Below are 27,966 nucleotides of genomic sequence, written 5' to 3'. Positions count from 1 at the left end.
AAAATTTGATGCAAAAATAACTTAACACACAAATTAAACCCTCTTGTTGTCAATTGTAGTAAAGAATGTAAGTAGGGATCGTTCTAGGCCGGGGATTAGGAGGGATTGCTAAAACACTTGAAACTGACTTAAATATGTGAAAACAAACTTAAAAGTATGAAATTAACTTACAAGACTCAAAACAAAGTATAGAGACTCAAAACTGCCTAAAAACAACTCTAAGGCAGTTTCTGCCACTAACACAAAGTTTGGATGAAAATTGATTTTATCTTGACTTAAAACACTTACAAACACAATCTAAAACAAGTACTAACTAATATGACTTAATAAAATAAAGGGGATTTTGGTTTTGGACGAAAATAAGGAAAACAAAACAAGAACAATTTAAACAGATTCTTAGACAAATTTAGGTGAATTGATGGGTGATGGGTTAAACTATGGATGATGGGCTAGCTAGAGGGTTCTTCTCTACACATGACATACTTGCACATAAACCAATTTTCAGTTGTTCTTTCAATCAATCATGAAACTCAACACCCCAGGTTAATTAAGTCCGCTTAAATTAACTTTCAAGGTCTCCTTAAGTTATTGAATTGGATGGGAAAGCGCATACAACAATTCAAGCATTCTTCAAAAGTCCTTTACGTGAACAGCACAATAAAGATACAATCAAAGATCATTAAGCATCATGAAAACTATAAGTATTGACGAGGCATTCGTTATTATGATGAGCATGAAACTCCTGTCAAGAATTCATTTAACGCGATTGTTTATAAGCGACCTCCACTACTTGTGAATATAAATTTGTAACTATTAGGTGAAACTCCTTTATACTCTAGCATCATATTCATGCATGCAAACTAAGTGTGCACTATTAATAAAAATACACGAATAAGTTATCAATCAAGCAGTTAAACAAATTGAATTCACAACTTATGAAAACACAACTGAAGGTAATCAAATCATATTGCAAGTATGAACATGGTTTCGCATACCCCCCTAGCTAAGGGGGGTTTAGTTCCTCATACTTACAAAGCAAAGATAAACAAATTTAGACATTGAAAACAAAAGAAAGAAAACACTTAAACGCTCCAACGATCCAAGTTGGACAACATGCACGTCCAAGCACTTTCCTTCCCTTCCTTTGCTACGGCACAAGGTGTTGGTGAGTGTTTGAAGGTTTGGTTGTATGGAGGAATGGATGTGTAGATGAATGGATGTGTTTGGATGATAGTTGTATTGAATTGGGGATGAATTCTCCAAGCAAAAACTGAATGTAATGGCTGCCACACACACTTCCTTTTATAGAGGAATTGCACGGCATGGAGGGATGGATGGTGGTGTTAGCAATGATTCAAAGGTGAAAGTGAAGTAATGATGCAAAGCATGGAGGGTGAAATGGAGTGGTGTTGCAGCTATGAATGCAAGTGGGGAACATGAATGATTGTGCACATGGTAGATAAAGGAAAGGGAGGTGGAATGGCGCATAAATGAGTCATAGGTGCAGGTGGATTCATGATGCACAACATGGGCAAGGAAAGTGGAGGAGTGGTGCATCAATGAGTGCATGTAGTGGAGGTGAAAGTGAATGAAATCTGATGGGTGAAAGGGACAAGGGATGTGCACCACTTGAGTGCAATGATTAAATGTAATGGTGCATGAAAACAGAAATAATGAAGGGGACAAGGGTGAGTGTTGTGGTAATGAGTGAATGTAGTGGTGTATTTTTTGCCCATGTCGTGCCTTTCCTTTGCCCATGTGTGTGTGTTTCCTTTGCCCATTTGCACACACATGTTCCTCATCATTTCAACCACAAAACAAATACATTTTCTGCCCTCCAACCTGTCCATGCCAAGCTGTCCATGTGTGCTTTTTTCTTTGCCCATGTGTGTGTGTTTCCTCATTTGCACATGCTGTGTGCTGTCCATGTTTAGATCCCCTTTACATTTGCACACACTTGCTTCAACAATTCAGCTACAAACCACTACACTTGCTCTCCATGCCATGTGTGTTTCTTTGCATGTGCCTTTTATGATGTTGTCTCCATCACATGGCAGCTATGATGTTTGTTAGTTGTAGGTCACACACTTGCACACACATATGCTGAATTCTAATCTTCCCAAAACGTCCATCCTCATGTCTCCAAGTGCATGCAATCCATTTCAGCCCAAAATTGCTCCAAAATGCACCAAAATGCACTTTTCTTGCCAACTTTGTTATTAGGACCTACAAACATACGAAAATGATTTAAAACACTCTTATAAGCAATAACTAACTAAGTGCAAGAAAACATGTTAACTAAGTCGCATAAATATGCTTCTATCAAATTCCCCCACACTTAGCTTTTATCCTATCTTGAATTTTACCCTAGCCAAGTTTTGTGAGTTTTACTACTTATATATTCTTTTGTTTATTTTTAAGACTCACATTTGCTTATTGTGCATCCTAAACGAGACAACTTCATCAAATATTTCTACATAATCACATTAAGGCCTAATGCACCATTTACTTGAGTATTTACACAATCAAGGGGAGTGTTCCAGTCTAATTTCATTAAGAGTGTGATTGTGCAAATTCTAGTAGATTAGATCTAGAAGATCTTTCCTTGTACAACTTGTATTACTTGGAGAGCAAGTTTTTCTCTCCCTTATTAGTTTAAAGAAAGGCACCAGGCATGAGGAATGACATATACAAAATTCCTTAAATCCTTCTATCCCTTCTCTTCTCTCTGGTCGATCTCCATCACTAAATTTAGGGATGTGTTATCCACACACCCCTTTTTAATTCTCATACACCATTTATTAATTTATGTCCATTGATCTTCTTCAATTCATCTGATCTGACAGCCGAAAACTAAAAAGGTGTGGGAGAAGTAAAAAATGGTGTGTGGATATCACACCCCTAAATTTATACTACAATATTGATTTATAAGTCTATCTTTATAGTCCCAACGGCTAGCCTTGAACAGTACATTTCTATTTGTTACATTCCTTAGGGTTATACTTTTATTAGAATTTAATACTATGTTTTATGAATATGAATTAAGTTACAAAGCCAAAGGTTATAAAAAGGGAGAAGGTTCAGCCGATCTTTGAGAGAGAAATATATACTTCATTCTTTCACTTGTTACTCATCGTGTTCTTATTTTCATTTTCTTTGTTGGGTTCCATTCTTTTGGCTTCGCCTTAACTTTGTTATTATGAGTGCACACCTATCAAAGTTCTTTGATTGTTTCTACTTCTATAGCTTTATTTGTATGATGGGCGATTCAGTTTGGTTGAAAAAATATTACATTTTCGTAATTAATGAGCAAGTTTTTTGAGGGAGTTTCAGCTTAGATGGATAAAATATGAGATTAATGAAAAAAGAAAACACATTTATTAAAGCAACTTTTTAGTCTCTCTTGACTTTTGAAAATAATTCTTCTTCTTTTAGTAGTATTAGTAAATGCATGAATAAGAATGATATTAACTATTTGTATATTTATTAGATTAACCATAAAACTCAACGATTTGTAACTTCTAAGGTATCACTAACTAATGTATATGTCAAACAGTTATTGGTCTGAAATTTCATCCAAGAGGTCCAACTTAAGAGGGATTTTTTAGTATGTTCAGAACACAAACACATAAGTTATATATTATTATATTAATGGATGAACAACCATTTATATAATAGCATATGATGTACCGTGTTATTTTCTGCAACATATAAAAATCTCTGCCGACGTAGGAAATTAGTCCTGGGCCTTTCAATATCCCAACAAATCTAAGGGAAGAAGAGAGAGAGAGAGAGAGAGAGGGGTGATCGGGTGATAAAATGAGGGAGAAGGAAAACGAGAGGCCCGAAATTAATTGCTTACCCTTACGTTCTCCCTGTGTGCGGGTGTCTAAGGCGCAGCTTTGCTTACCTTATCCTATCCTTCTCTCTCTCTCTCTGAGACAAACATACAGACTCACTCTCTGTGTCCCCATCACAGCACTCTCTAATCAAATCACTAAATTACGCTGGAGAATATGCCATTTCAGTACTTGTTCACGTTCTTCAATCCCCATCCACTCTGCCATGCCATGTAAAAGCTCCTCTTCAGCTAGCTCCTCAAATCCAACACAACCCAATCCAATCCTATCCTATCCTTGTTCACTTGTTAAAAAAGAAAAAATATATGAGAAAAACATAAATACAAATTACCAGCTGGTTTCCAACTACGTACGTTAGAGCCACTAACCCTTTGGATTTCTTTTTGGTTTTGCTGGTTGATTAGTTGAAGGGTGGGCGGACTGACGGAGATTTCATTTTCTTTCAAGAGTTTTGGTTCCAAGAGAGAGAGACTGCAGTTCGATACGTTCAATTTCAAAGTCATAGTTATCATCGCATCGCTAAGGTTATTAATTAGAAGGAAGAAAACAGCAGCAGCCACAGCATAGTAGTTAGTTTTGGTTGACAATGGCTCCCAAGACTGGCAAGGCCAAGCCCCATAAACCCAAGGGAGACAAGAAGAAAAAGGAGGAGAAAGGTTCCTCCTTTTTTTTCCTATTCTTTTTATTATTACTTTCAATTTCTTCTCTTCATTTGATACTATATGTTATCTCTTCTGTAACTCTTTTCTTTGTTCGTATGTTTTTGGTCTAACATTATCACTTTAATTTTGTTGGTGTTCTTTGCTCTGTGTGTGTATATACATATATATATATGTATGTATGTATGTATGCATACAAGTAGTTGACAGTAATTAAGAAACGCAAATACACTATTCTTTTCTTTTTTCAAATAGAGTTTATGTATGTATTCTCTCTTAATGTTATTTAACTCCATTGTTTACTAATTCTTGCAGTTTTGCCTACCGTAATCGAGATTAGCATCGAAACACCAGATGAGCTACAAGTAACTCTCAAGGTACGTATATAGGTATTTTGGACTTGTAAACACATAATCTACCTTGATTGCATTTCATCACCTGCTGGCCATTGCATTTTAGGTATATGGTAGTTTGCATATATGTACAAAGCTATATTAGTTGGTTGCCAATATTATAAAACACTACCTCGTTTTAAATCTGCAATGTAATGCATCCACCTGTTTTTAAACATTTCTTTGCTTATTTCATATTTAGGTAAACAATGACAAGATGTTCGACAAAATATAATATGAGACAAACATTTCAACAAAATGTTATAACGGAAGATGATGTCATATGTCATCATAATCTAAACAATATATTATCATGAAAAATGTAAAAATGTTAATTTAATTAGACAACATAAGCAGCCTTTGTGTAGCAAAGTAAGTAATTTGGGTTGGAATAATTAGATCTTCTAATTATTATTATTTTTAAAGTTTTTTTATGTGTGATTGTAATAAAAATGTATATGCATACATAGGGCATCTCTACGGACACAATCCTGGACGTGAGAAAGCTGTTGGGAGTCCACGTGGAGACATGTCATTTGACCAATTTCTCCTTATCACATGAGGTAGCCTCTCCCTCCTAAGTTCCATTTGCATCGTTTTCGCTTCCTATTGCGTACAGTACCTGGTGCCATTGGGTCCCACCTTTCATTTATTGTGGTTGGTGATTGGTGTGATTGGTGTGATTTGGGAGCAAGCATATCATTTAATTATGATCTCACCCATCACGGCTTTCATGCTTCTAGGAAAAGGATCCACTAGATCCCTGGATCCCTTCAATCTGAGCTAACTGAGCATAAAATTTAAATTTTTGAAATTTGATTTAACGGTTATAAATAGAGGATTTCATTAAAAATTATAATAACTTTAACTATTAAATCAAATTTAAATGGTCCGAATTTTGTGCTCAGTTGGTTTAGGTGGAAGGAATGCAAAAATGATCCCTTTCCATGTTTTTATTGTATTGTGACCGTGGGATGGATGGGACGAGCTCCTCCATTTCCGATCGCCACCGTTCGAAATTGACATCGATTGTGACGAAATCCTAATCAGGTGCGAGGACCCAAACTCAAAGATTCGGTCGACATCCTCTCCCTTAAACCCTCCCACCTCACCATCGTCGAAGGTAGGTCCATCCAACCGCTCTCCATTGCTAGCCTATTATACAAGACCTCCCTATATTTTATCAAAACTAGTAAGTTCCTAAATTTGAAAATTAAACTGTTTATCAATTAAATAGAAGAAATTCTTGCCAAAATAGAAGAAAACCATGTTACAAACCATAAATCACATACCAAGTTTAATTCTTTTAATGCATATTTGGTTTAGGTATGAAGCTTGGTTTTTCTAATTCACCTCTGATTGAGGTAAAAGAACCAACTTGTCTGCTTATAAAGTTGGTACCTGTGCCGCAGATACACAAATTAATGTGTGGAGATAAAATTTATAATCTAAAATCAAGGATATAAAATGTCACACCCGTCCAAAACATTTATCGTATTTTATTTCCTGATATTGAAATATTACAAAAATGCTCATAGTGGGCTAAGTGGAAACTCTCTGTGGATATCTAAATACTTTTCACTCCGTCTCTTTTCTCGTCTTTCTAGATAGTACGTGTCCTTACGACCACGTGAGCATAAACAAGACGTAAATTTGATATGAAACGAATGATTTAAACACAATTCACAACTAGGGGCAAAATGGTAATTTTGCACTCTCAGAAATCAACAACTTGTTTTTCGAGATAACAACAGGCTCTCAGTGTTGCAGGCTACAAACTATGATATTATTGCCTTACTCGTTGGACTTGGCAAGTGGACCCGTTTATTTTAGTTCCTAATTAGGCCAGTGCCTAATAGACTTATTGTTTGGGCTTGACCCAAGCACATAGATATTCTCGTAGTGCTCATAACTATAAACGAACACGCGCAAGCAAAACAGAATTTGAACTTACGATTTTACGAAACAGGCAATGCAAGGGTAAATTGGTCATTTACATTTATCAAAATTCTCTTATTGTTATTTTCTTTGGTTGGAGTGGTGCCAAGTAGGGGCCCACAACATTGCACGTGTACCTTTTCCAATTCTGACACTTTCTCTGACTTCCCTCATCTTTCTCTTTCTCTCTCAACACTCTCTAACCCTCTCCTCACTGTGAAAACACAAAAAAAGGGAAACAACCACCACCTTGAACTCGCTCACTCCAGCAAGCTTCACCATCATCCCTTGTTTCTTCTCTTCTCCCTAAACTGAGAAACAAGGACAAAAACCTTGAGCTAGAGTCCAAACCTGAGAGATCACAATCACCAATTCAAACTCAGAATTCTCCGACAACTTTCTACCATTCCCGGCCAAGATAAGCCTCAGGGTAACCACTTTTCTCTTCCTCTCGTTGTGTAGATAAAGATTTTTTTTTATTGGATGTGAAATAGATGTGCCTTGGTGCAGATGAAGCTATGGAAAACCCGCAGCTTTTCAATGAGACTGTAGATTTTCGGCCGTTTTCAGACTACCTCCGACCACCAATTGAACTCCCAATAAGTATAATCATATTCCTCTCATTCCAAGCTTCAATTTGATATATAAATTGCTGACTTCAAGATTTGAGCTCGGAATGTGCCATGGAAAATCTGCTCAGATTCCGGCCATTCTCAGGTTTTCGAAGAACTCGCGTAGTTGTAACTCGGCATGTGGCAGTAACCCAACTCGGAGGTACAGTACTCTAGAGTCGGCGACGTTTTGGCTACCCAACTGGTGCATGGGAGAATTTGGGGTCTCCTTAGGTTTCTTGATGTGCAGAATCCGAATCTGCCTTCTGCTTTCCCAAATTTGACTATTTTAATAAAGTTTCTCCAACAAATGTGTTTTGTACAAATACGTGAAATTACTTTTGTCTTTTTTTTATTTATTTTAATAGTTTTGTATTTAGGTGAAACATATCTCAAGGAACTTTAAGAACCACACATTGTGCTACTTTAGTTACTTTAGATTTTATTTTATTCGAACTTTTCTGCATCACCTTCATTTTATGGTTTCATCACACACTTGTAAACTCTCTCAATTCTTGACCTCTAATGCCAGAATTATGCCACCTCGTCGAACACAGATCGCACAAGTTTTTCCTGATTTTGGCCAATTCAGAGTGACTATTGCTAATGCTATTCAAACAGCCTTCCACCATTCTCGAAACAATGTTTTGGAGGCTGCCTCTAATCTTCAAGTGAATCACTTTTATGAAGACCCTAAGCAGTCGAGAAGACGTTCTGCATCATGCAAAAGTAGGGAAACTTCCCCGGTTGATCAATGGATCATGACAACAAAATAGTTCCTACAAGGACTAGCAAAGTCGTGGTGGAGGTATGAGAAGAAACAAATCCCAGAAGGCAAAAGAGAAGACTAGGATAAATTGAAGCAATGATTTGTGAGTAAGTTCTTGCCTCTTTAGTACAAGACCTGAAATAGGGATGAGTTCATGAACAAGAAGCAGGTAGATTTTGGTAGCTAAGTATCACTAGAAGTCTATGATCTGTTCGCTACTGTCAAGCCATCAGTACCAACCCTTCAAAAATACTCCACCAGTTTAAAAAGGGACCCACAAGTAGCTTTACTCCCTGGCAGCATCTACACCATGTACCACATACAAGGAATTCTACGAGGCTTTACTTCGTGTTGATAATTCTGAAAATGGCCTGAGTGATAATATTGGTGTTGAAGGTAGAGCACTCAATGAAAGAATCGGGGAGCAGTCCTCTTTTGGTCCCCGGCAGAACTTGTCTTTCAAAAAGAGCGACTACAATTCCATATCTTCTAAATGGGGATTGAATTCCAGAAAATCCTTTTGTAGGGTAAATCCAACAACAATTCCTGCTTCCGTCCTCAAGGCAGTTCCAACAACACCAATTCCTAGAATTACTTCTGATGCAACACTCGTCAGTATGTTGACTGTAGGCAAGAAAGTACAAGTTATTACACTTATGGTTAGCAGGAATATCGAGCTAACTAGTGTCCTTATAAACAGTAGAATCAGCTCATCAAAGCAATTTCCTACCAATGAACTCATAGGATCCGACCCATATCAGCAGCCAACTTATAATGGTACTATACACTACAAAGGCGACACTATTCAATATCCAAAAGTCGTCAACCATTGTCCAAGCGGTATGATTCTACTGACCCTAAAAACTACCAAGCCTACGTGGCGCGCAGGCCGAGTAATATATAAGCTAACTATGTCCTTCGGTTAAATGCGGGGCGTGCCAACTCGTCAGCTGAGCTCGGCCGAGGAGTAAATTTTTTTGATGTTGCGTTGGGTGCGTTGCTGACTTCTAAATCTCGCGACTGCAGCCGAGGAAGGAACACTCTCGGCCTTTGGGTTTTAAAGCCTGAAAACAAGGCTACTAACTTAGCGAAGTTCAATATCAAATTCGACTTCCAATGTGCTGAATGTAGTAACTCGTAACACCTCACTTCGTCGAGAAGGCTGATGAGATGACCTTGACCAATAAGGATTCAGAAATCCTTCTCGACCGAGACTTGGATATGTAATCAACCGTCCTCGCCGCAGTGCTGTTGATGCCAACGGAAGATGCTGCGAGATCGGCTGATTCTACGGTGACAAAGCTATCTATGCCGACTTAAGATATCACCGGTTGCTTTCACAGTGCTGTTGATGCCAACGGAAGATGTGTCAGCGAAAAGAGAAAACAAAAAAAATCTCAAGTTGTTGAGAGAGTTTGCGTAGGGCAGTTGTGTGTTGAATTGGAGGTCCTCCTTTCGTTGCACTGAGTCTTGTACTTATAGGGTTGGATATCCGCTTACCGCGGTTGGATGATAAACATCTCAATCGCATCCAAAGTCTTTGTGACGGAATATCTTGAGAAATAAAACCATGACCACATGCGAATCTGATGAAAAATAGGGACTTCTGCATGCCAATCCCAATTTATCCCACATTTGACTTATCTCTATCCAATCACTACATCTTTTGGGATGGTTTTACACGGCTCTTCAAGTCAAAAATCTCACCTTGCTGTCATCCTGACAACCTGATCTTCCATCATCTCAGAAGGCTAGCTAGGCTATGCCTTATTTTCTTGCCATATGCATGTTATAGCAGCCATCAATCAAAATATACATATTTATATAATTATATATATATATATATGTATATAATCATATATATATATATAGCCGAGTTGCTCTAACCCACACAGTACATTGTTAACAAATCCAAATTAAATCGGACTGTTCCACCTGTCTCTCCGTTGAGATACAATTCGAATCTTATTTATCTGGTTTAAGAAGATGCATATAATTCATATTAAAAGATAATTATGATAAAAACCATACTATTATCCTTTAACAAAAATATCTTCCATTTTCCATCCGACGGTTGAGAACTATGCTTACTCAACGACCATGATTACACGGACCAATGGTGTAAATTTGGGTCCAAACATTGCCCTTCAGTTTCCTTGAGCTTCGGCCCGTAAGCCGAATGGTAAAGGAAATTAGTCAGTCGAAGAACTATATGGTCGAGGAATCCACTCCATAGCCTGACACGTCTTGAAAGAGACCTTGACGATCAGGCCAAGAAAACAAAATGGGATCGACGTCTCGAGGACTCTCACCTCCTGCTCCTCGTGATACTCGGGATATATATATGTATATGTTAGTGCCTGCTATATATATATATTGACTGATATGATTTGTCTGCTGTGCTTTTGGCATATATTGCCAACCAACTCCACCGAGTTCGACCATACATCGATTGGAATATGAAGAGGAAACTCTCACTGCTCATCTCAACGGCCTTTAGTTGCATACATATGTATGAAATAACAGGCACAAAAACCGAGCAAGGCCTGCAACCATGCATCCTTGAGCCATATATATATATAATATAATTTTATTATATGCATTTCTTCCAACATTTGGAGGATGCAGCATGCATGCACCTGGCCCATATCATGGCAAACCAACCGTAGCCATCCAAACAACCCATAATGGTTATGGCCGAGCCCACCAAACTGAGTTCACCATATACTTTTGTTTCTCGGCCACAAAATTCTTCTGTGTTGAAATCTGGGTTCTTTCTCGGCTCTTCTTGCCGAGCACGTAGCCCACTTGCTTCCAAGAAATATTCGCATGTGCACAGCCGTTCGACATATCATTCGGCCATCCATTTTTCTACCACCAAGCAAGAATGCTGCATGTATGAACTGAATAGCCACCAAAAAGTAGCCTTATTCTTATAATGGAAACACAATGCAGTACTAGGGAGTCATGTCTTAGTGCCATAATTCTGGTTCACAATGGTACGAAGGTGGATAGTACTAAAACACTAGGGAAGCATTAGGTAACAGTGCATTCGACAGGTAGGCTAATAGAGGCAATTAGGGTCGAGGAAATCAAAATTGTGTAAACAAATGAGAAAGTCATGCAGGAGGACAGCAAACTCATGACCATGTCAACGATGTCACCTACTAGGATGCCTAGAATAATCCCGACCTAATCATGGGTACGTTAAAAATTCTTGGCCACTTTCCTAGAGTTTTGATTGCTCTAGGTGCCACCCACTTAGCCATATCACTCTTATTTATTCAAATGACTCTAACTCAAGGTACTCCTATTAATTAAGACATGAGAATCATAATGAAAGTCTGCTACGTCCAATAGGAATCCAAAGGATTCACCATTCTAATTGCCAACCAAATGATGCCAATTAATCTCATTCCCTTAGAGATCGTAGACTTTGACATGATCCTAGGGATGGATTGGCTACATCAGAATTATGTTTTGGTGGATTGCCGATAATAACTTTCGGACAGATAAGCATAACTGTGGTCACTTTCACAAACGAACATAGGAAACTAAAGCATAAATTATTATTTGCTATAAAGATAAAATGAATACTAAGAGAAAGATGTGAAGGCTTCTTAGCTCATGTCATAGTAGAAGAAGACAATCTGATACAACTTGAAGACATACATTCCTGATGTCTTTCCCAAAGATATATCTGAGATACCTCTAGATCGAGGAGTGGCGTTTACCTCGATCTACTTCCAGGCACAATACATATCCCTCTTATCACCTTATCATATGGCTCATGTAGAATTGTGAGAACTAAAGGCTCAGTTGCAAGAACTTGTAGATAAGGGATTCATCCAACCTATCACTTCATTGTGGGGAGCTCCAATCTTATTTGTGAAGAAGAAAGACAGAATTGTGAGGTTGTGCATCGATTACAGGTAATGATTAAAAACCGTTATCAATTGCTTTGAATTAATGATCTTTTCGACCAACCCTGTGGAGCTCGATTCTCCAAGATCGATCTGAGGTCTGATGTTTATCAACCGAAAATCGAATTTGATGTTCCTAAGACTGCATTCAAGACTTGATATTGTCATTCTAAGTTCCTTATGATGCCATTCAGGTTTACGAATGCTCCAATGGCTTTCATGGACATGATGGACTGGCTATTCCTCTCTAGCTCGACAAGTTTGTGATAGTATTTATCAACAACATTCTTGTCTACTCCAAGAGCGAAACCAAACATGCCAAACACCTACGATGGGTTCTAAGCAAACTCAAGGAGGATCATCTATACACCAATTTTAGCAAATGCTAGTCCTGGTTAGATTATGTGTCTTTCTTGGGACACGTGCTCTCAACATATGGTATTCTTGTTAATCCTCAAACAGTAGCAACAGTGGAAAATTTGGAGCGCCCATGAAATGTTACCGAGACACAAAATTTTGTTGGCCTTGCTGGCTATTATTGGCACTTTGTCAAGGATTTCTCACCCATAACCTTACCCTCACAATGTTGGCCAAGAAAGGAGTCAAATTCGAATGAGACAATGAATGTGAGTAGATTTTTCAGCAGCTGAAGTATTGTCTCACTCAGCGGTAACCTTTCCAACGATAGTGGTAACTTTGAATTCTACACTAATGGTTCACCGAATGGTCAGGGCTGCGTGCTGACACAACATAGTGGGGTAAACGCTTATGCTTCCATCAACTGAAGCCACATGAAGTGATCTACCCTACCCACAATCTGGAGTTAATAACTGTTATCTTTGCACTAAAAATCTTGTGGCACTATCTCTATGAAAAAACGTGTTGAATTTTCACCAATCATAAACATCTCAAGTATATCTTCACCAAGAAAGAGCTTAACCCTAGGCAGAATCGATGGATGAAGCTAAACGGTGACTACGATTGCACCATCAACTACTACCCCAGTCATACTAACGGAATGGCTGACATCCTCAATAGAAAATCTTCTAAATGGTTTGATACTCTTTAGGCCTATCATATTCCACTTATAGCAGAACTCAGGAGCATTAGTTGGATGTTAGATACTGATAATCAGGGAGTTTTGTTAGGCTAATTTTCAAATCAGGCCTTTCTACTACTTTGGCCTATGATGAAAAAGAAAATTTCGTAGTATGTAAGCAATTGCCTGATTTGTCACCAAATAGAAGTAGAAAGAAAGAAGCCGTACAAGTTTTTGTAGTCACTTCCTATATCTGAATGGAAATGAGAGAATATCACCATAAACTTCTTATACAAATTGCTTCGTACAAGTTAAGATATGGTATTTCGATGATTGTCGACTGACTCACTAAGTCAACACACTTTCTGCCAGTTTGTGAGAGCTACATTCTAGACCGGTCAACATCTTTTTTTACTGTGTCTGCAGTTTCCCCTCTAAACTTTAGAAGATATACACATTCTAGTCAGCCTTGGCACACATCTACTCTACAACACTGCTGACCATTCTCAAACGGACGAACAATCCGAGAGAACTATCCATACGCTAGAGGATACATTGAGACCTTCAGTTCTTCAATGTGTAGACACACACTCTACCGAGCGAGTCTATGGAGTTGGTGATTGGGTGTTTTTGAAGCTATCATCATGGTGATTCTGCATATCGGTAAGAGGTGTAAAACTAAATCCCTGCTTATTGGTGCTTACTAGATTTCCAAGCAAGTCGGAGAGGTTGGGAGGTTACGAAAATGCCCGTGGCGGGCTATGTGAAAATCCTACGTGGACATCTAAGTTATTTTCACTCTTTGTCCATTTTCTTGTATTTCTAGATAGTACATATATTTACAAATAAGTGAGCGTGAGTGAGATGTAAATCAAATGTACAAAGAACTAGACGTAAATCCAATGTGCAGTGAATGATTTACGCACATTTGACAACAAGAGAAAACTAGTAATTTTGCACTCTTGGAAATCCATAACTTTTTTTTTCGAGACAACCGTCTACTGTTAGTGTTGCAGGCTGCAAACTGTGATACTGTTGGCTTACTCGTTAGATTTGTTAAACACATCATCAAGTAGACCCATTTATTTTAGTACCTAATTAGGCCAGTACCTAATGGACTTATTGTTTGGGCTTGAGCCAAACACACACATACACACACATACACACATTCTTGTATGGTTCTTCACTACGAACATGTGGGTACTAGCGAAATGTAATTCAGACTTACGATGAAGATTTTACGAAATACAGCATAAGGGCAAATTGGTAATTTCAATAAATGTGAAATTATCTTGTTGTCATTTGCTTTGAAGGTTGAGTGTGTGCCAAGTGGGGTCCACACCTCTACTGTACCCTCTCCACTTCCCTCACTCTCTTACTTACTTGAAATGTTGGTCAAGGGATTTAATTATAAGATACATGATTTTTGGGTTTATTTCAATTTGATCCTTTAGGGTCTACTTGATAACTATTTCCTTTAAATAATGCTAGTCTAATTGCATTTTTATATTAAGGGTTGGTTTGAGATTGTGGTGCTTTGAAAAAAAAAAACAGCTTATTAAAAAATCTAGAACACTAAATGATGTTACATGTTATGTGCAATACCACATTAATTATTTATTTTATCTCATTGGATGTTATTGAATATATCGCATGTCACACCAGGTCGTATTAAAATGTCTTACAAATATGTAATTGCCTATCAGTACTCTTTGGTTTTTATTTTACACTTTTTATAATTGAGACAAGAGAAAAAAATGTTGGGTGGGGGAGACTAAGAAAAATATGAAAGAGGGAAGAACTATAGAAAATTGAAATCAAAAGTTTAAAAGTAAAAACATAAATGATTGTTGGTTTTCGGGTTTTTATTTTTTAATGCGTGCCTATATACATTTCTTTACATATTTCTTCCACTTTTCTATATAACCTCAAATCCTAAACAAATTTCATCGGCCCAAGAAATGACGACACATGCACTAAAGTGATAATAGTTGGCAACCGCCCTTAGGGTTTCACTTGCTCTTAACCCTTACGTGGGATAAGTAGCAATTGCGAGAGGGGACGCGGCCTATATAAATCACACTCGATAGAGGAGACACCCCTACTAGGCAAGCGTGCTCTCCATGTCTCACATGATGGACTCACTTTACTCAAGGTATTGGGCCATCCTACCCAGAAGATCGTGGATGTGCTCAGTTGGCCGAGTGAGATCCAAGATGTTCTCCACGATCCCAGACAGGCTCACAGGTGAGGTTAGAAGTCCAACATGATTTTCAAAATATAATGATCCCAATAATCATGGTCCGCATACAGGCCATGATCATCGACGGTCATCCCTAATAGGACTTTCAATTGGTGCCCCTTATCACGTCTAACATAGTCAACCGTTGTTCACTAAATCAGCAGGATAACATTGGGTTTAAACCAACAACTTAGGGAGCGCCACATGTGCCATAATGAATCATCTTTCAAGCCCATGCTAGTCTCTATATAAAGACATGTTCATTTCTATGAGAAGGTAACTGTGCCTAGACAAAGAACGCATTAGTTGTGATTGATTCTACTCAATTAAGTCTAAGTTAGGCATCAGATAGCCTTTGCTCACACCATATTCGTATGACAAGGTCTTGTCTTTTCTTTCTTGGTTACTAAGACACTGGAGATAATTCTTCCACTCATTGGGAGCTTGTTCATACTCATAGCCATCTCTCAATTTTGAGTATAGAAAACTTCAGGGAAAACAGTTTCCAACCCTAGCACTATCGTTATGGTACGTATTCGGAGTAATAACGATTTAGGAAAAAGCTCTCAACTTCATATGGTCCTACCACGCAAAAAGAATAAAACCAAACCCCTCTTCCAAATCATGATCCCATTTTGGAAGTACATGTTATATATCAATTAGGATCCACCTTTGCTGTGGAGAATTGGGTCGATTCTAAGGCCAGAGGTTTCCCACAACCATGGTTCAGTGGTTTGGGGGATGAAAGTACTGATGGGATTTGATGTTCGGATAGAACTTCTCGTCACCGCCTCGTGCATGCAGAGGTAGGAACTTAACCAAAATGAAAACAATGGTATTCCTGAGAAGGTGAATGTACTCAAACCTCCTTTGCGAAGGCCCGGTCCAAGGAGAGGCAAATTAGGATCTTAACTCGAGGTTATGAAAAGAACTAGTTCATAACGTTGGGATCTGCGTAGGTTCCCCCTCTGGACGGGCCGCAAGATAGCAGAGTTGCAACAAAGGTGCCTTACTCCCTCAATGGAAGTGTATGATAGAAAATTCAAAGATGAAGTAATGGTATTCATCTTTATGTATTTCAGATAGGGATTTGTTTACAACATGAAAGGGAAAAGAACAGGTAAAACAAATGATAAATGAATTATATATACACAAACGTATGAGCCCTAAACTATGCTTAATAGTAAGTGTACGACACGCTTGTCATGAGAAAAAAGAGTAGAGACCATATTACTCACCTTATCCTCAGAAAGTACTATATGAAACTCAACCCTTAGAAATGTACTTTTGGAGTGTCTTTTATCAAATTCCTTGGATGCCTAGTTTCATAGAGAGGTATCAAAGCACACCCAAACCAAATAAAGGCAATCTTATATATGAATTCCCCTTCAACGAAAAAGGAGATTCAAAGTCTTACTAGCATAGCAACAATGCTCAACCAAAAGAGGACCTATAGGGGAGACACCTTTCCCGTGGCATTTGGAACAAAAGTCGAGGTCCTTATACAGCATGTCATCCCCATTATCCACAATAGCATGACAGATGTGGACTTTAGTACGCAAAATGGCTACTAACCTAGACCTTTTGGATGAGAATAAAGATACGGCTCTGGTCAGGCAAGTCTAGTACGGTAACTTGGCTCTTAGTTATGAGTCACCACGACTCAACAAAAGATAAAGAAAAGTTGGGACCTAACTAGGAATGAACCTACATAGTTGAGCAAGCTTAGGGCAGATGAAGCTACACTCTGCAAATAAAATCTTTGGAACACCATGCGTTACAAAAATTCACCCAACTCAAGTTAGATTTTGGGAGAGAAAGTACATATAAGATGAGGTAGGGGCTCTCTGATGCTCTTATTACGCATTGGAGGGGTATATTAGCGATCCTGTTCTTGAACATCTTTTTGTATTAGGTCATCATGGTGGATAACAACTACTTCACCTTCGAGAATAGGAATTTGAGGAGTAGTTGGCAAGGCCTCAACTCTGCAATCTTTGCAATTGTACCTATTGTCTTAGTTTGCGAGATAACTGTCAACAATATGGGTGTCAAGCTCGTCAGAGAAGGCCATATTGAGTTCATCTACAACTGTTGACTTGTGGTCATCATGACAAGACTCTTCCTGCAGAGGAGTTAGCTTAGCATGGACGCTAGCCAGAGAATTTTATAGCTCATTGAGAATTTTATAGCTAGAGGAGAGTGGCTTCTAGACGGAGGTGAACCCATGGGCATTTTAGGGCTCCAGTTTGAATTAGGACCAGCCTCCGTCTATCCACGTGATCTTGTAGAGGAAGATTCGTCAGTTTGCCTGAGGACCAACCTTTGTCTAGTTGTGGGATCTTGCAAAAGAAAGAGTTGTCACAACCATCATTCTCAATCTTTGTTTTCAAGTTGTGCATGTGAGGGTGTTGTTACTAGAGTGCCTCTAGCGCCTTTTATTCAACAATGGGACTTCTTATTCCTCATTTTATTCTGACTCTCATCTTCTCCAAGGTCATGGACGACCGCCATGCTGTTGAGAATAGCCTTGACATGGTCCCACATGCTCTTCACGCCTCACATGGTGGACTCACATTAATCAAGGGTTGGGCATCCTACCTATCCAGGTAGATGGACTAAACACATAAAAGCATGTACATTTCTATGAGAAGGTGATTATTCCTTAACCTAGAAATCAGAGGGAATTTGGGTCACACAATATCGTGTGACAATGTCTTGTCATTTCTATCTTGGTTGTAGGAAACCAAAGTAATTCTATATATGCTTTTGTGGAATTTATTCCCAACAATTTATTTTGTTTTTAAACGGAATAAACTAAAATTGAGATAATTATCAAACCATCACTTTCACCAAAAAAAGAAAAAAAAAAGAAAAGAAAAACCATCACTTAAATTCGTAGATATGTTTTTGTTTAGTCCGTAAAAAATTTTAATGGTCCCTCCATTTATATATGCTATAAGAATAGACAGTGATTTCCATTAGACTCGAGGGCACTCCACCATTAACTCTACATAATTTTGTAACTCATATTACTCGTTGTTGCCATTTGAGAAGCAAAGTGGAACACCAGTAAAATTTAGAATGCAAGTTTGCAATTAATTATATAACTTTCTAATAATTATTTTTAATTTTTTGTTACTTTGGTGATGGCCACAGATGACTACACAGAAGAGCAAGCCGTGGCACACATCCGGCGACTGATGGACATCGTCGCTTGCACGACATCTTTTGGTTCGTCATCCGCTCCTTCACCTAAAACGCCTGGCCGGTCAAACTCAAAGGGCGACGTACCGCAGCACAAAAACGACGACGGGCCCAATGCAGATGCAAGGGCCAAAGTTTTGGGTTCAATTTCGATCGTTGATGCCGAGTCATCTGCTGCCTCGACTGTGTCAATGTATCCTCCTCCAAAGCTCGGGCAGTTCTACGATTTCTTTTCCTTGTCTCACCTTACGCCTCCTCTCCACTGTATGCTTTCTTTCCTCTCTCTCCCTCTCTCTAGAATATGATGGTTTTGTTGAATGTTTATACTGAATGAAGTTGGTGCTTGTTTTGCAGACATAAGAAGATCTACGCGTCCGTTCCTTGAGGATAAGACAGAAGACGACTTGTTTCAAATGGACGTACGTGTTTTGCAACTATATATATATATATTTATTTTAAACTTGGGTTGAGTTGATAATAGTATAGTATTTGGATGAATTGCAGATTCGGGTTTGTAGCGGGAAGCCGACGACAATCGTGGCTTCCAGTAAAGGATTCTACCCTGCTGGAAAACGAGCTCTAATGGTTCACTCTTTGGTTGTTCTTCTTCAGCAAATTAGTAGGCCATTTGATGTTGTATGTTCGAAACTATTTCATGTTTTTAATTAGGTGTTTATTTTTTATTTTTATGTTTTACTGTTTTGTTGTTAGTTTAAAATTAATTTTTGTATGGTTGTTGGTTGCAGGCATACAACGCTGTTATGAAGGCTTTCATTGAGCACAATAAAGTAGGTTTTTAGTGTGGCCATATATCAATTCAAACTTACATACAATGAATAGGAGAAGAATATTTTACCAGAGCTTGTTTATTATATTTGATTGCAGTTTGGAAACCTTCCCTACGGTTTTCGCGCAAACACATGGGTTGTCCCTCCAATTGTTGCTGATAAACCGTCAGTTTTCCCATCACTTCCTTTGGAAGACGAAAACTGGGGAGGAAACGGAGGTGGTCAGGGAAGAGACGGTAAACATGATTACAGGCCATGGGCAAAGGAGTTTGCCATTTTAAAAGTAATGCCTTGCTCAACATCAGAGGAGAGGCAAGTCCGAGACCGCAAGGCTTTTTTGCTTCACAGTTTATTTGTGGACGTCTCTGTTCTTAAAGCTGTTACAGCAATTAAGCGTCTAGTTGAGACTAACCATTGTGCCTTAAATGATCCCACTTTTTCACTTGTTCACGAGGAAAGTGTTGGAGATTTAATCGTTAAGGTGACCAGAAGTATGCCCGATGCAAGTGTAAAGGTAGACTGTAAAATCGATGGCAGCCAAGTTCTTGGAATTCCGCAAGAACAAGTTACTCAGAGAAACCTACTCAAAGGAATAACAGCTGACGAAAGTGCAACTGTTCATGTGAGTATACTGATAGTATTTTTATAGTCCTACTTCTATAATAAAGTCAAGACGAAAAATATTGAATACTGACTTTTGGTCTTGCAGGATACTGCTACACTGGGTGTTGTGGTTGTCAGACTTTGTGGGTTTACGGCTGTTGTGAGGGTTTCAAGTGAGGTGAATTGGGAAGGAAAACCTGTTCCTAAGGACGTTGAAATTGAGGACCAGCTTGAAGGTGGTGCTAATGCTTTGAATGTTAATAGGTAATGCTTTATATTTTGGGCTTGCTAAGTGATTGGTGGAATGCCTTTTGAAAGAGTGTGTATATGTACATCCAAACCACAAAAAAACTTAAGGTAGTAGGATGTAGGCCAACATTACTTTGTGCACAACTAAACCACAAAATACTAACAATTACAAATATATGTTTCTTCTAACATTTACATTGCACTATTTCAGCTTGAGACTGTTATTGCAACAGTCCTCCCTGCCTCAATCATCAAATGAAGTTCTACGCACAAATTTTGAAGGTATACATACTACTAGATCTCTCGTGAAGAAAGTACTTGAAGACAGTCTGTTAAGATTGCAGGATGGACCCACTAATAATACTAAGTCCATTAGATGGGAGCTAGGAGCATGTTGGGTACAACATTTGCAAAATCAAGCTTCGGGAAAAACTGAATCTAAAAAAACTGAACAAGCTAAGATTGAGCCAGTTGTTAAGGGTCTTGGAAAGCAAGGGGGGTTACTAAAGGAAATTAAAAAGAAAATGGATGTCAGGAGCAACAAAACTGACCAGGTGAAGGATGTTGTTGGGGTTAACAACCTTGATATACATCAGAATTCTGATATCACTACTCAGGAGGAATTAGAAAAGCGAGATGCAGAAAAGGAAACTATTTGGAGAAAGATGCTTCCTGAATCGTCATATTTGCGCCTCAAAGAATCAGAAACTGGTCTTCACCTTCAGGTTTTCCAGATGAACTTTCCCACCTATTGTCGTTGTGCTATGTAGTTTTCATTTTTCAAATGTGATAAATTGTGCTCATATTTGCAGTCACCCGATGAGTTGATTGAAATGGCACATAAATACTATGTTGACACTGCACTTCCAAAACTGGTTAGTTTCTAAACTCTACTTCTCAGACTCCCCTTTCTCACTTTGTTTTGTTTGCCTTCAGATGTCTTCATCTTAGTAATTTTTGTCGTCGTGTTAGGTTGCAGATTTTGGCTCCCTTGAACTTTCACCAGTCGATGGAAGGACATTGACAGATTTTATGCATACTAGGGGTTTGCAATTGTCTTCCCTAGGACGTGTGGTAATTATTTTTCGAAGTTTCTTGTACATATTTGATTTGTTACTTCTTCTACTATAATAGTATGTTACCCCAAGAATGTCATTTTGCGCATCACCATGTATATCCTCTCCCTTATGTTTTAGTAAATGAGTAGTGATGGATGACCTTTTCAGAGTGTCGATAATAGCTCTCTCATCTTCTTTGTATTTAATTATAAAAGTGATTGAACAAATAAAGATAATATGTAAGTAGTTCTATGTACATAGTGTACAACTTGTCTTATTTTATCCATGTCATTTTAGGTTGAACTTGCAGATAAGCTCCCTCATGTACGATCACTTTGTATCCATGAGATGGTTGTGCGAGCCTATAAACACATACTCCAAGCAGTTGTAGCAGCAGTTGATAATATTGCAGACTTGGCTGCATCAATAGCGGCATGTTTAAATATATTGCTAGGAACACCAGCAACTGAAAATGGGGATGTAGATATTACTTATGATGATGCATTAAAATGGAAATGGGTGGAAAGTTTCCTTTTGAAGAGGTTTGGGTGGCAATGGAAACACGAAACTGTTAAGGATCTAAGGAAGTTTGCCATTCTCCGTGGATTGTCCCACAAGGTAAAATATATGAGCTGACCATTTGCTACTATATATATATATATATTTCATGTCTTAATCTTAGCTGCTTGAATCCCTGCATTTTGAATTTTTGAAACACAATCACCATTCTTCAGGTTGGACTTGAGCTTGTTCCTAGGGACTACGATATGGACAATGTATCTCCTTTTCGGAAATCAGATATAGTAAGCATGGTCCCTGTATATAAGGTAAACACTTGATTGGAAATTGGACTCTCAAGTTCCATTAGGAGTTTTCTGTTTGTATGAAATTTGTTGCTTCTTTGGGCAGCACGTTGCATGTTCATCAGCGGATGGGCGTACACTCTTAGAATCGTCCAAGACTTTGTTGGATAAAGGTAAACTGGAGGAAGCGGTTAATTTTGGCACTAAGGTACGGAGGAAAGCATATTATGTTGTATACATGTCTATTAATTTTCGAAAAGGTAAGAAAGAATTGACCCAAAATTTGATATGGATTCTGGAAGGCACTCTCAAAACTAGTGTCCGTATGTGGGCCTTATCATCGAATGACAGCAGGAGCATATAGTCTTCTTGCTGTAGTATTGTACCACACTGGGGATTTCAACCAGGCGACCATCTATCAGCAAAAGGCATTGGATATCAATGAGAGGGAGCTTGGACTTGATCATCCTGATACAATGAAAAGTTATGGGGATTTGGCTGTTTTCTATTACAGACTTCAACATACAGAGTTGGCCCTCAAGTATGTATTTTATGCAGTGCTCTTATTATTCAATGTCATCAGATCTCATCCTAGTTATGGATCAACTTGTGATTTGTTTTAGGTACGTCAATCGTGCTTTGTATCTTTTGCATCTAACATGTGGGCCGTCTCATCCAAATACGGCTGCCACCTATATTAACGTGGCAATGATGGAAGAAGGTTTGGGGAATGTCCATGTTGCTCTTAGGTATCTCCATGAAGCGCTAAAGTGCAATCAAAGGCTACTTGGACCTGATCATATACAGGTTCTCTCTCTCTCTCTCTCTCTCTCTCACACACACACACACACATTATTATCGCATTATTCTTCTGCTTTATACTAATTGGTAGCACACATTTCTGGTTACTTCAGACCGCTGCTAGCTATCATGCCATTGCTATAGCACTCTCTTTGATGGAAGCTTACACATTAAGTGTTCAGCACGAACAAACTACCTTACAGATACTGCAAGCAAAACTTGGCTCTGAGGATCTACGCACACAGGTAACAACACTTCATAATTCATCTCATATTATTTATTTCGCAAATCTTTCTCCCACCCACAAACACTTCATAATTCATACATTGAATAATATTGTAGGATGCCGCTGCATGGCTTGAGTATTTCGAGTCTAAGGCTTTGGAGCAGCAAGAAGCTGCACGCAATGGTACTCCAAAGCCAGATGCCTCTATCTCCAGCAAAGGACATTTAAGGTAATAAATAACAAATATCAGAATAAAATTTAGTTAATTGAGGGACCAATGCTCGATCCACATTTCTCTTCAAATCCTCACCCTTCTCCTATTAGCCGTCTAATGCTTTCTACTACTTCTTATCGAAAACATCCTCATATTTTGATCACATCAATCAGTGTGTCAGACCTTTTGGATTATATAACACCAGATGCTGATATGAAAGCAAGGGATGCAAGAAAAGCTCGTGCAAAGGTTATAAACATTTTATCTACTTGTAGTTTAATTTAGTCTTGCTCATTTAGTGGTTGTTTGCATGAAATATATGACAAGCTCTCTTTCAATTCAGGTTAAAGGAAAACCAGGAAAAAACGAGGCAATAGTCTCAGATGGATACCAGAAGGATGACATTTTGTTACCAAGTCAGCTTGTTGCCGAGAATTCAGGTGATAAAGAGAACCAGTCTGCACCTCCATTTGCAGAACCTAAGCATGAGAAAGTTGATACAAGTCTACTGGATCAATCAATAATATTCGAAAAAAAAGATGATGCGGCACAAGATGATGCCTCAGATGAAGGTTGGCAAGAAGCAGTTCCTAAAGGTCGTTCACCCATGGGTCGCAAATCCTTTCTGTCAAGGAGACCAAGCCTCAAAAAACTGAATACTAATTTTGTGCATGCATCCCAATTATCACGATACAATGGAAAGCCTAATAGTTTGACATCTCCAAAAACAAGCCCAATTGAGCCTGCTGCTTTTCCTGGACCTGCTCTTCCCGTTTCAAAAAAGTTTGTTAAGAGTGCAAGCTTCAGTCCTAAGCCAAGCAACTCTAGCATGTCAGTTAGTGGAGGGACAGAGAAGCACTCAAACCCAAAGTCAGCCCCTTCTACTCCAGCTTCTATTGATCAAGTTACCAAGTCATCTTCTGTGACAAATCCAATCAGTGTTCAGTCAACTGGAAAACTTTTCTCCTATAAAGAAGTTGCATTGGCTCCTCCTGGAACAATTGTGAAGGCAGTGGGAGAGCAATTACCAAAAGGAAATGTTCCTATTGTACAACTTTCTAAGGTTGGCCAGGAGAAAACTGCAACAGATGTTACTGGTGAAGTGATACTAGTTAAAGATGTCGAGGAAGAGGAAAAGCAAAAACTTGTGGGAGAGAAAGTGGTTTTGGCTCTTGAGGAAAATGGTATTGATGTAAAACATACAAAAGTGCAGAACTCTGTGGCAAGGAAATCTCTGGGAGTTGTAAAGCATGCTAGTGTTGGAGTACAAGTGGAAGCTGAGATCATAGAACTGAAAACCACTGCTTATGAAGAAGGACAAGTAGAAAATGCCGAAGTCACAGTTTCAAACGGTGAGATTTCTATTACTTCCCAACCCGCAAACACTACTCAAAATGGACAATTGCAAACTCAAGCGCTGGACAGTTCGACCAAGGTTTGCCCTGATTCAGAACCTTCATTTGTTTTAACTGAAAGCACAACTCACTTTATGGAAGAAAATTCTTCCCTTTTGGAAGCAAAGGTTGAAGAAGATGGAAGTCCACATGATTTCTCTGATGGTGGGATAGTTAAGCAAGGGCCAACTGATGGAGAAAAGTTAGATGAACCAGAAACTAAAAAAGAGACCACCAAGAAACTTTCTGCAGCCGCACCACCTTTCAATCCATCCCTAGTACCAGTTTTTGGTTCAGTTCCAGTGGCAGGTTCCAAAGATCATGGAGGGATTTTGCCCCCACCAGTAAATATTCCTCCTATGCTTACGATCAGTCCTGTTCGTAGATCACCTCATCAGTCAGCAACAGCAAGGGTTCCGTATGGTCCACGATTGGCTGGTGGATATAATAGATCTGGAAGTCGGGCTTCACGTAATAAACATGTCTTCCACAATGGTGAGAACACAGGGGATGGAAATCACTTTAGTCCACCTAGAGTAATGAACCCACATGCGGCAGAGTTTGTACCTGGCCAACCTTGGATTCCCAATGGCTATCCAGCATCTCCTAGTGATTTTTTGCCTCCCCCAAGTGGTTATCCCATGTCCCCAAATGGATATCCATCGTCGCGTAATGATATTCCAGTGACTCAAAATGTGTTCCCAACATCTCCAATCGGTTCAGAAGAGTCATTAACAATTATAAATGCTCCACTTGGTGTTGAAACAAATATTAAAGGTGAAGCAAAAGAGAATAATGACATGTCTTCATTAGAAGTTAGATGCGAGACGCAAAAAATTGAAGAAGAGTTGCAGAAAGAAGAGTATGTTGATAATGTAGTCTCTCATTCTAATCCTGAAGAAAAGCCTTTTGAAACATATACAGTTGTTGGTAATATTGATGTAGCAAAAGAGATCAGCAGCAAATTAGTTGTTGAGGAAAATCCAAGTAAATGTTGGGGAGATTATAGTGACAATGAAGCTGAGGTCATTCAAGTTTCTAGTTGAAGAGATGGATCGCCTGAAGAGATTTTTCCCACGAAGCATGTGGTATAACTGACTGAAACCTGTCGACTGTGAAAACTTGTGATACGGTTTTCTTTCTACAAAGTTGAAGGATAATTTTACAATGGAACTGAGTTCGTAAGCTGAAAGGTGAAAGAAACATGACATGACTACGGAAGTGTTTGTTGAGTACGTAATTCAGTAGTGGATCATATTAATCTTCCAGTTCATTCAATAATTTCTTTTGATTTTGATTTAACCGTTGTCTGTTGTCAATAGAATCAACCCATCGAATGTGAATCCTCATGATGGTGTATTCCTTGCATGATGATTGCTTTCAACTTGTAAGACAATAAAGTTCAAATTCTCTCATGTATTAAGATTTTCTAGATATTCCAAATTTTTCGTTTTGTACTCAATTATTTGTTTTCAACCTCATGTATTATATGAATTTACATTCCATGAGTTTGTTTTTTATACTTCTTGTCTTGAAATTGTATGCCAGCAACAAAATTGGAAAACAAGTAGTCACTGGTAGTCTAGTATAAAAAAGGTCATAAATGTGTAACCGTCGTCTGGTATGAAAGAATAAAGTCATGTAAGTTGTAAGTGAGGGTCATCATATAGCATTTGCCTTCTTCCCGAGGTCTGTGCATGACCGATTTCTTGGCCACTTTTTCAGAGCTTTTTTTAATCTCAATCCTCAACCAAAAACCACAATCTACCTATAAAATAAAGCTCAGGACTAGAGGGGTAGAAATATACCTACAAGGAGTCAAACCGTGGTCGGAGTTGGCCGGAAATGGCCTAGAAGATCACGGGAAACGCCGGAAAAACTGGGAAGTTTTCCCCCTGTAGGATTTATCTCATATGATATATACCGTGCATAAGGTGAAAAGTCCACCCACATGAGGATATTAAACTCCTGATACTAATGTAGTAATTAGATGAATGTCTAAAGCCATTTCAGTTTGGAATGTGAATGGCAGTGAATGGCATTTCATTCATTGTATCATCCTCTTCCTAAAGTTATATAAGGAGGCTTAGGGGAAGAGAGAAACAAGTGTGAGAGAAACACAAGGCTTTTCCATAAAGTTCACATATTCTAGTTAGGTCTCTAGGGCAATCTCTATTTGCCCTAGGTCTTGGGAGGCGAAAACCAAGGGCCAACTCAGCATACCGTAGCCAACCCGACCATCTTCGAGGTTCTAGACATGCACGGAAGAACAAACCACTTGTTCGTATTTGTAGGAGAGTGTTGAGATTCAAACTTCCGCACAAAGGTACGTACGTTCTTCGAACAGTGCTATCAGAGCCACTCACACACTCCTCGCACGATTACGTGAGATATTTATGAATATGCCATGTTAGGAATGTTGAAAAAACATGGATGCTTGCTTTTAAATTTTTTTTTTGGCATGCTTGTTTTTTCTAGGTTTTAATGCTTGGGATATGTTCTTTACATTCATTTGAAATTATGTTTAAAACTTGGTATAGAAAAACAAAGCGGTTAGAGAGAAAATTGAAACTTTAGTCTCGGATTAGCACAAAAATAAAATTTTCCAAGGTTTTTGCGAGCCTTTTTTCGTGCACTTAGAGTTGATTTTGGAATTCACCCAAGAAGACTTAATTGTAGATAATAATCTGAACTTTCTAATGACATAAAATATGCATAAAATGGATGCATATTGACAAAGTTATGGCCTTTGTAAACAAACTTCGTGAGAACACGAAATCTGGAAGTCCAAGATTTCACGAGGAAGAAGACGAACAGTGGTTTGTTCTCTTCGACTCTCGGCCTAGGTGAGTACACTGGTACCACTAGATATACGGGGATATTGTTTACACCGTTGAACTCATCTCAAGGGGTCGAATCTAATGGGATATAGTGACACACCCTGACCCAAAATGTCCACTAGGACTCCGGATTGAGTTGTGCTGGCCGACACCTGGAATGTGACGAAGCCATAAAGTGTAGTGATGCGGAAAAATGTGAGTAAATTTAAACCTAAAAGTGCCTAAGTATAAGAGTGCGCAGTGAGCGGGAATGAACCCATTTCACACGTGATGACAGAGCATAAATAAAGTACGGTAAGGTGGATTGAGAATCATACCATCGAATCTCCAATATCAAGATTTTCCACGAA

General features: G+C 38.6%; 1 protein-coding gene across 3 annotated transcripts; it reads left to right on the top strand.

Annotated features, from left to right (window-relative positions):
* The first annotated feature begins 3,849 nt into the window (after window positions 1–3,849).
* On the top strand, window positions 3,850–26,238 carry LOC126607358 (protein REDUCED CHLOROPLAST COVERAGE 2). 3 transcript variants are annotated; one of them, XM_050274908.1, is made up of 22 exons: window positions 3,850–4,516; window positions 4,835–4,896; window positions 5,382–5,474; window positions 5,962–6,103; window positions 18,593–18,904; window positions 18,995–19,059; window positions 19,145–19,276; window positions 19,387–19,428; window positions 19,526–20,050; window positions 20,138–20,295; window positions 20,492–21,005; window positions 21,093–21,155; window positions 21,253–21,354; window positions 21,636–21,956; window positions 22,073–22,165; window positions 22,248–22,349; window positions 22,444–22,682; window positions 22,765–22,948; window positions 23,056–23,187; window positions 23,285–23,397; window positions 23,556–23,631; window positions 23,726–26,238. In XM_050274908.1, exons 1-22 carry the CDS (start codon window positions 4,447–4,449, stop codon window positions 25,820–25,822), a joined length of 5,637 nt encoding a protein of 1,878 aa, XP_050130865.1. In that variant the 5' UTR covers window positions 3,850–4,446; the 3' UTR covers window positions 25,823–26,238. The 3 variants fall into 3 exon arrangements, with proteins under 3 accessions (XP_050130865.1, XP_050130866.1, XP_050130868.1); XM_050274909.1 differs by having other exon boundaries at window positions 3,851–4,516; window positions 5,962–6,034; XM_050274911.1 differs by lacking the exons at window positions 3,850–4,516; window positions 4,835–4,896; window positions 5,962–6,103.
* The last annotated feature ends 1,728 nt before the right edge of the window (window positions 26,239–27,966 follow it).

This window comes from Malus sylvestris, chromosome 16 (assembly GCF_916048215.2).
Source record: "Malus sylvestris chromosome 16, drMalSylv7.2, whole genome shotgun sequence".
Taxonomy (NCBI): Eukaryota; Viridiplantae; Streptophyta; class Magnoliopsida; order Rosales; family Rosaceae; genus Malus; species Malus sylvestris.
Note: the sequence above shows the minus strand (reverse complement) of the source record. Positions and strands in the feature narration are given on the sequence as shown.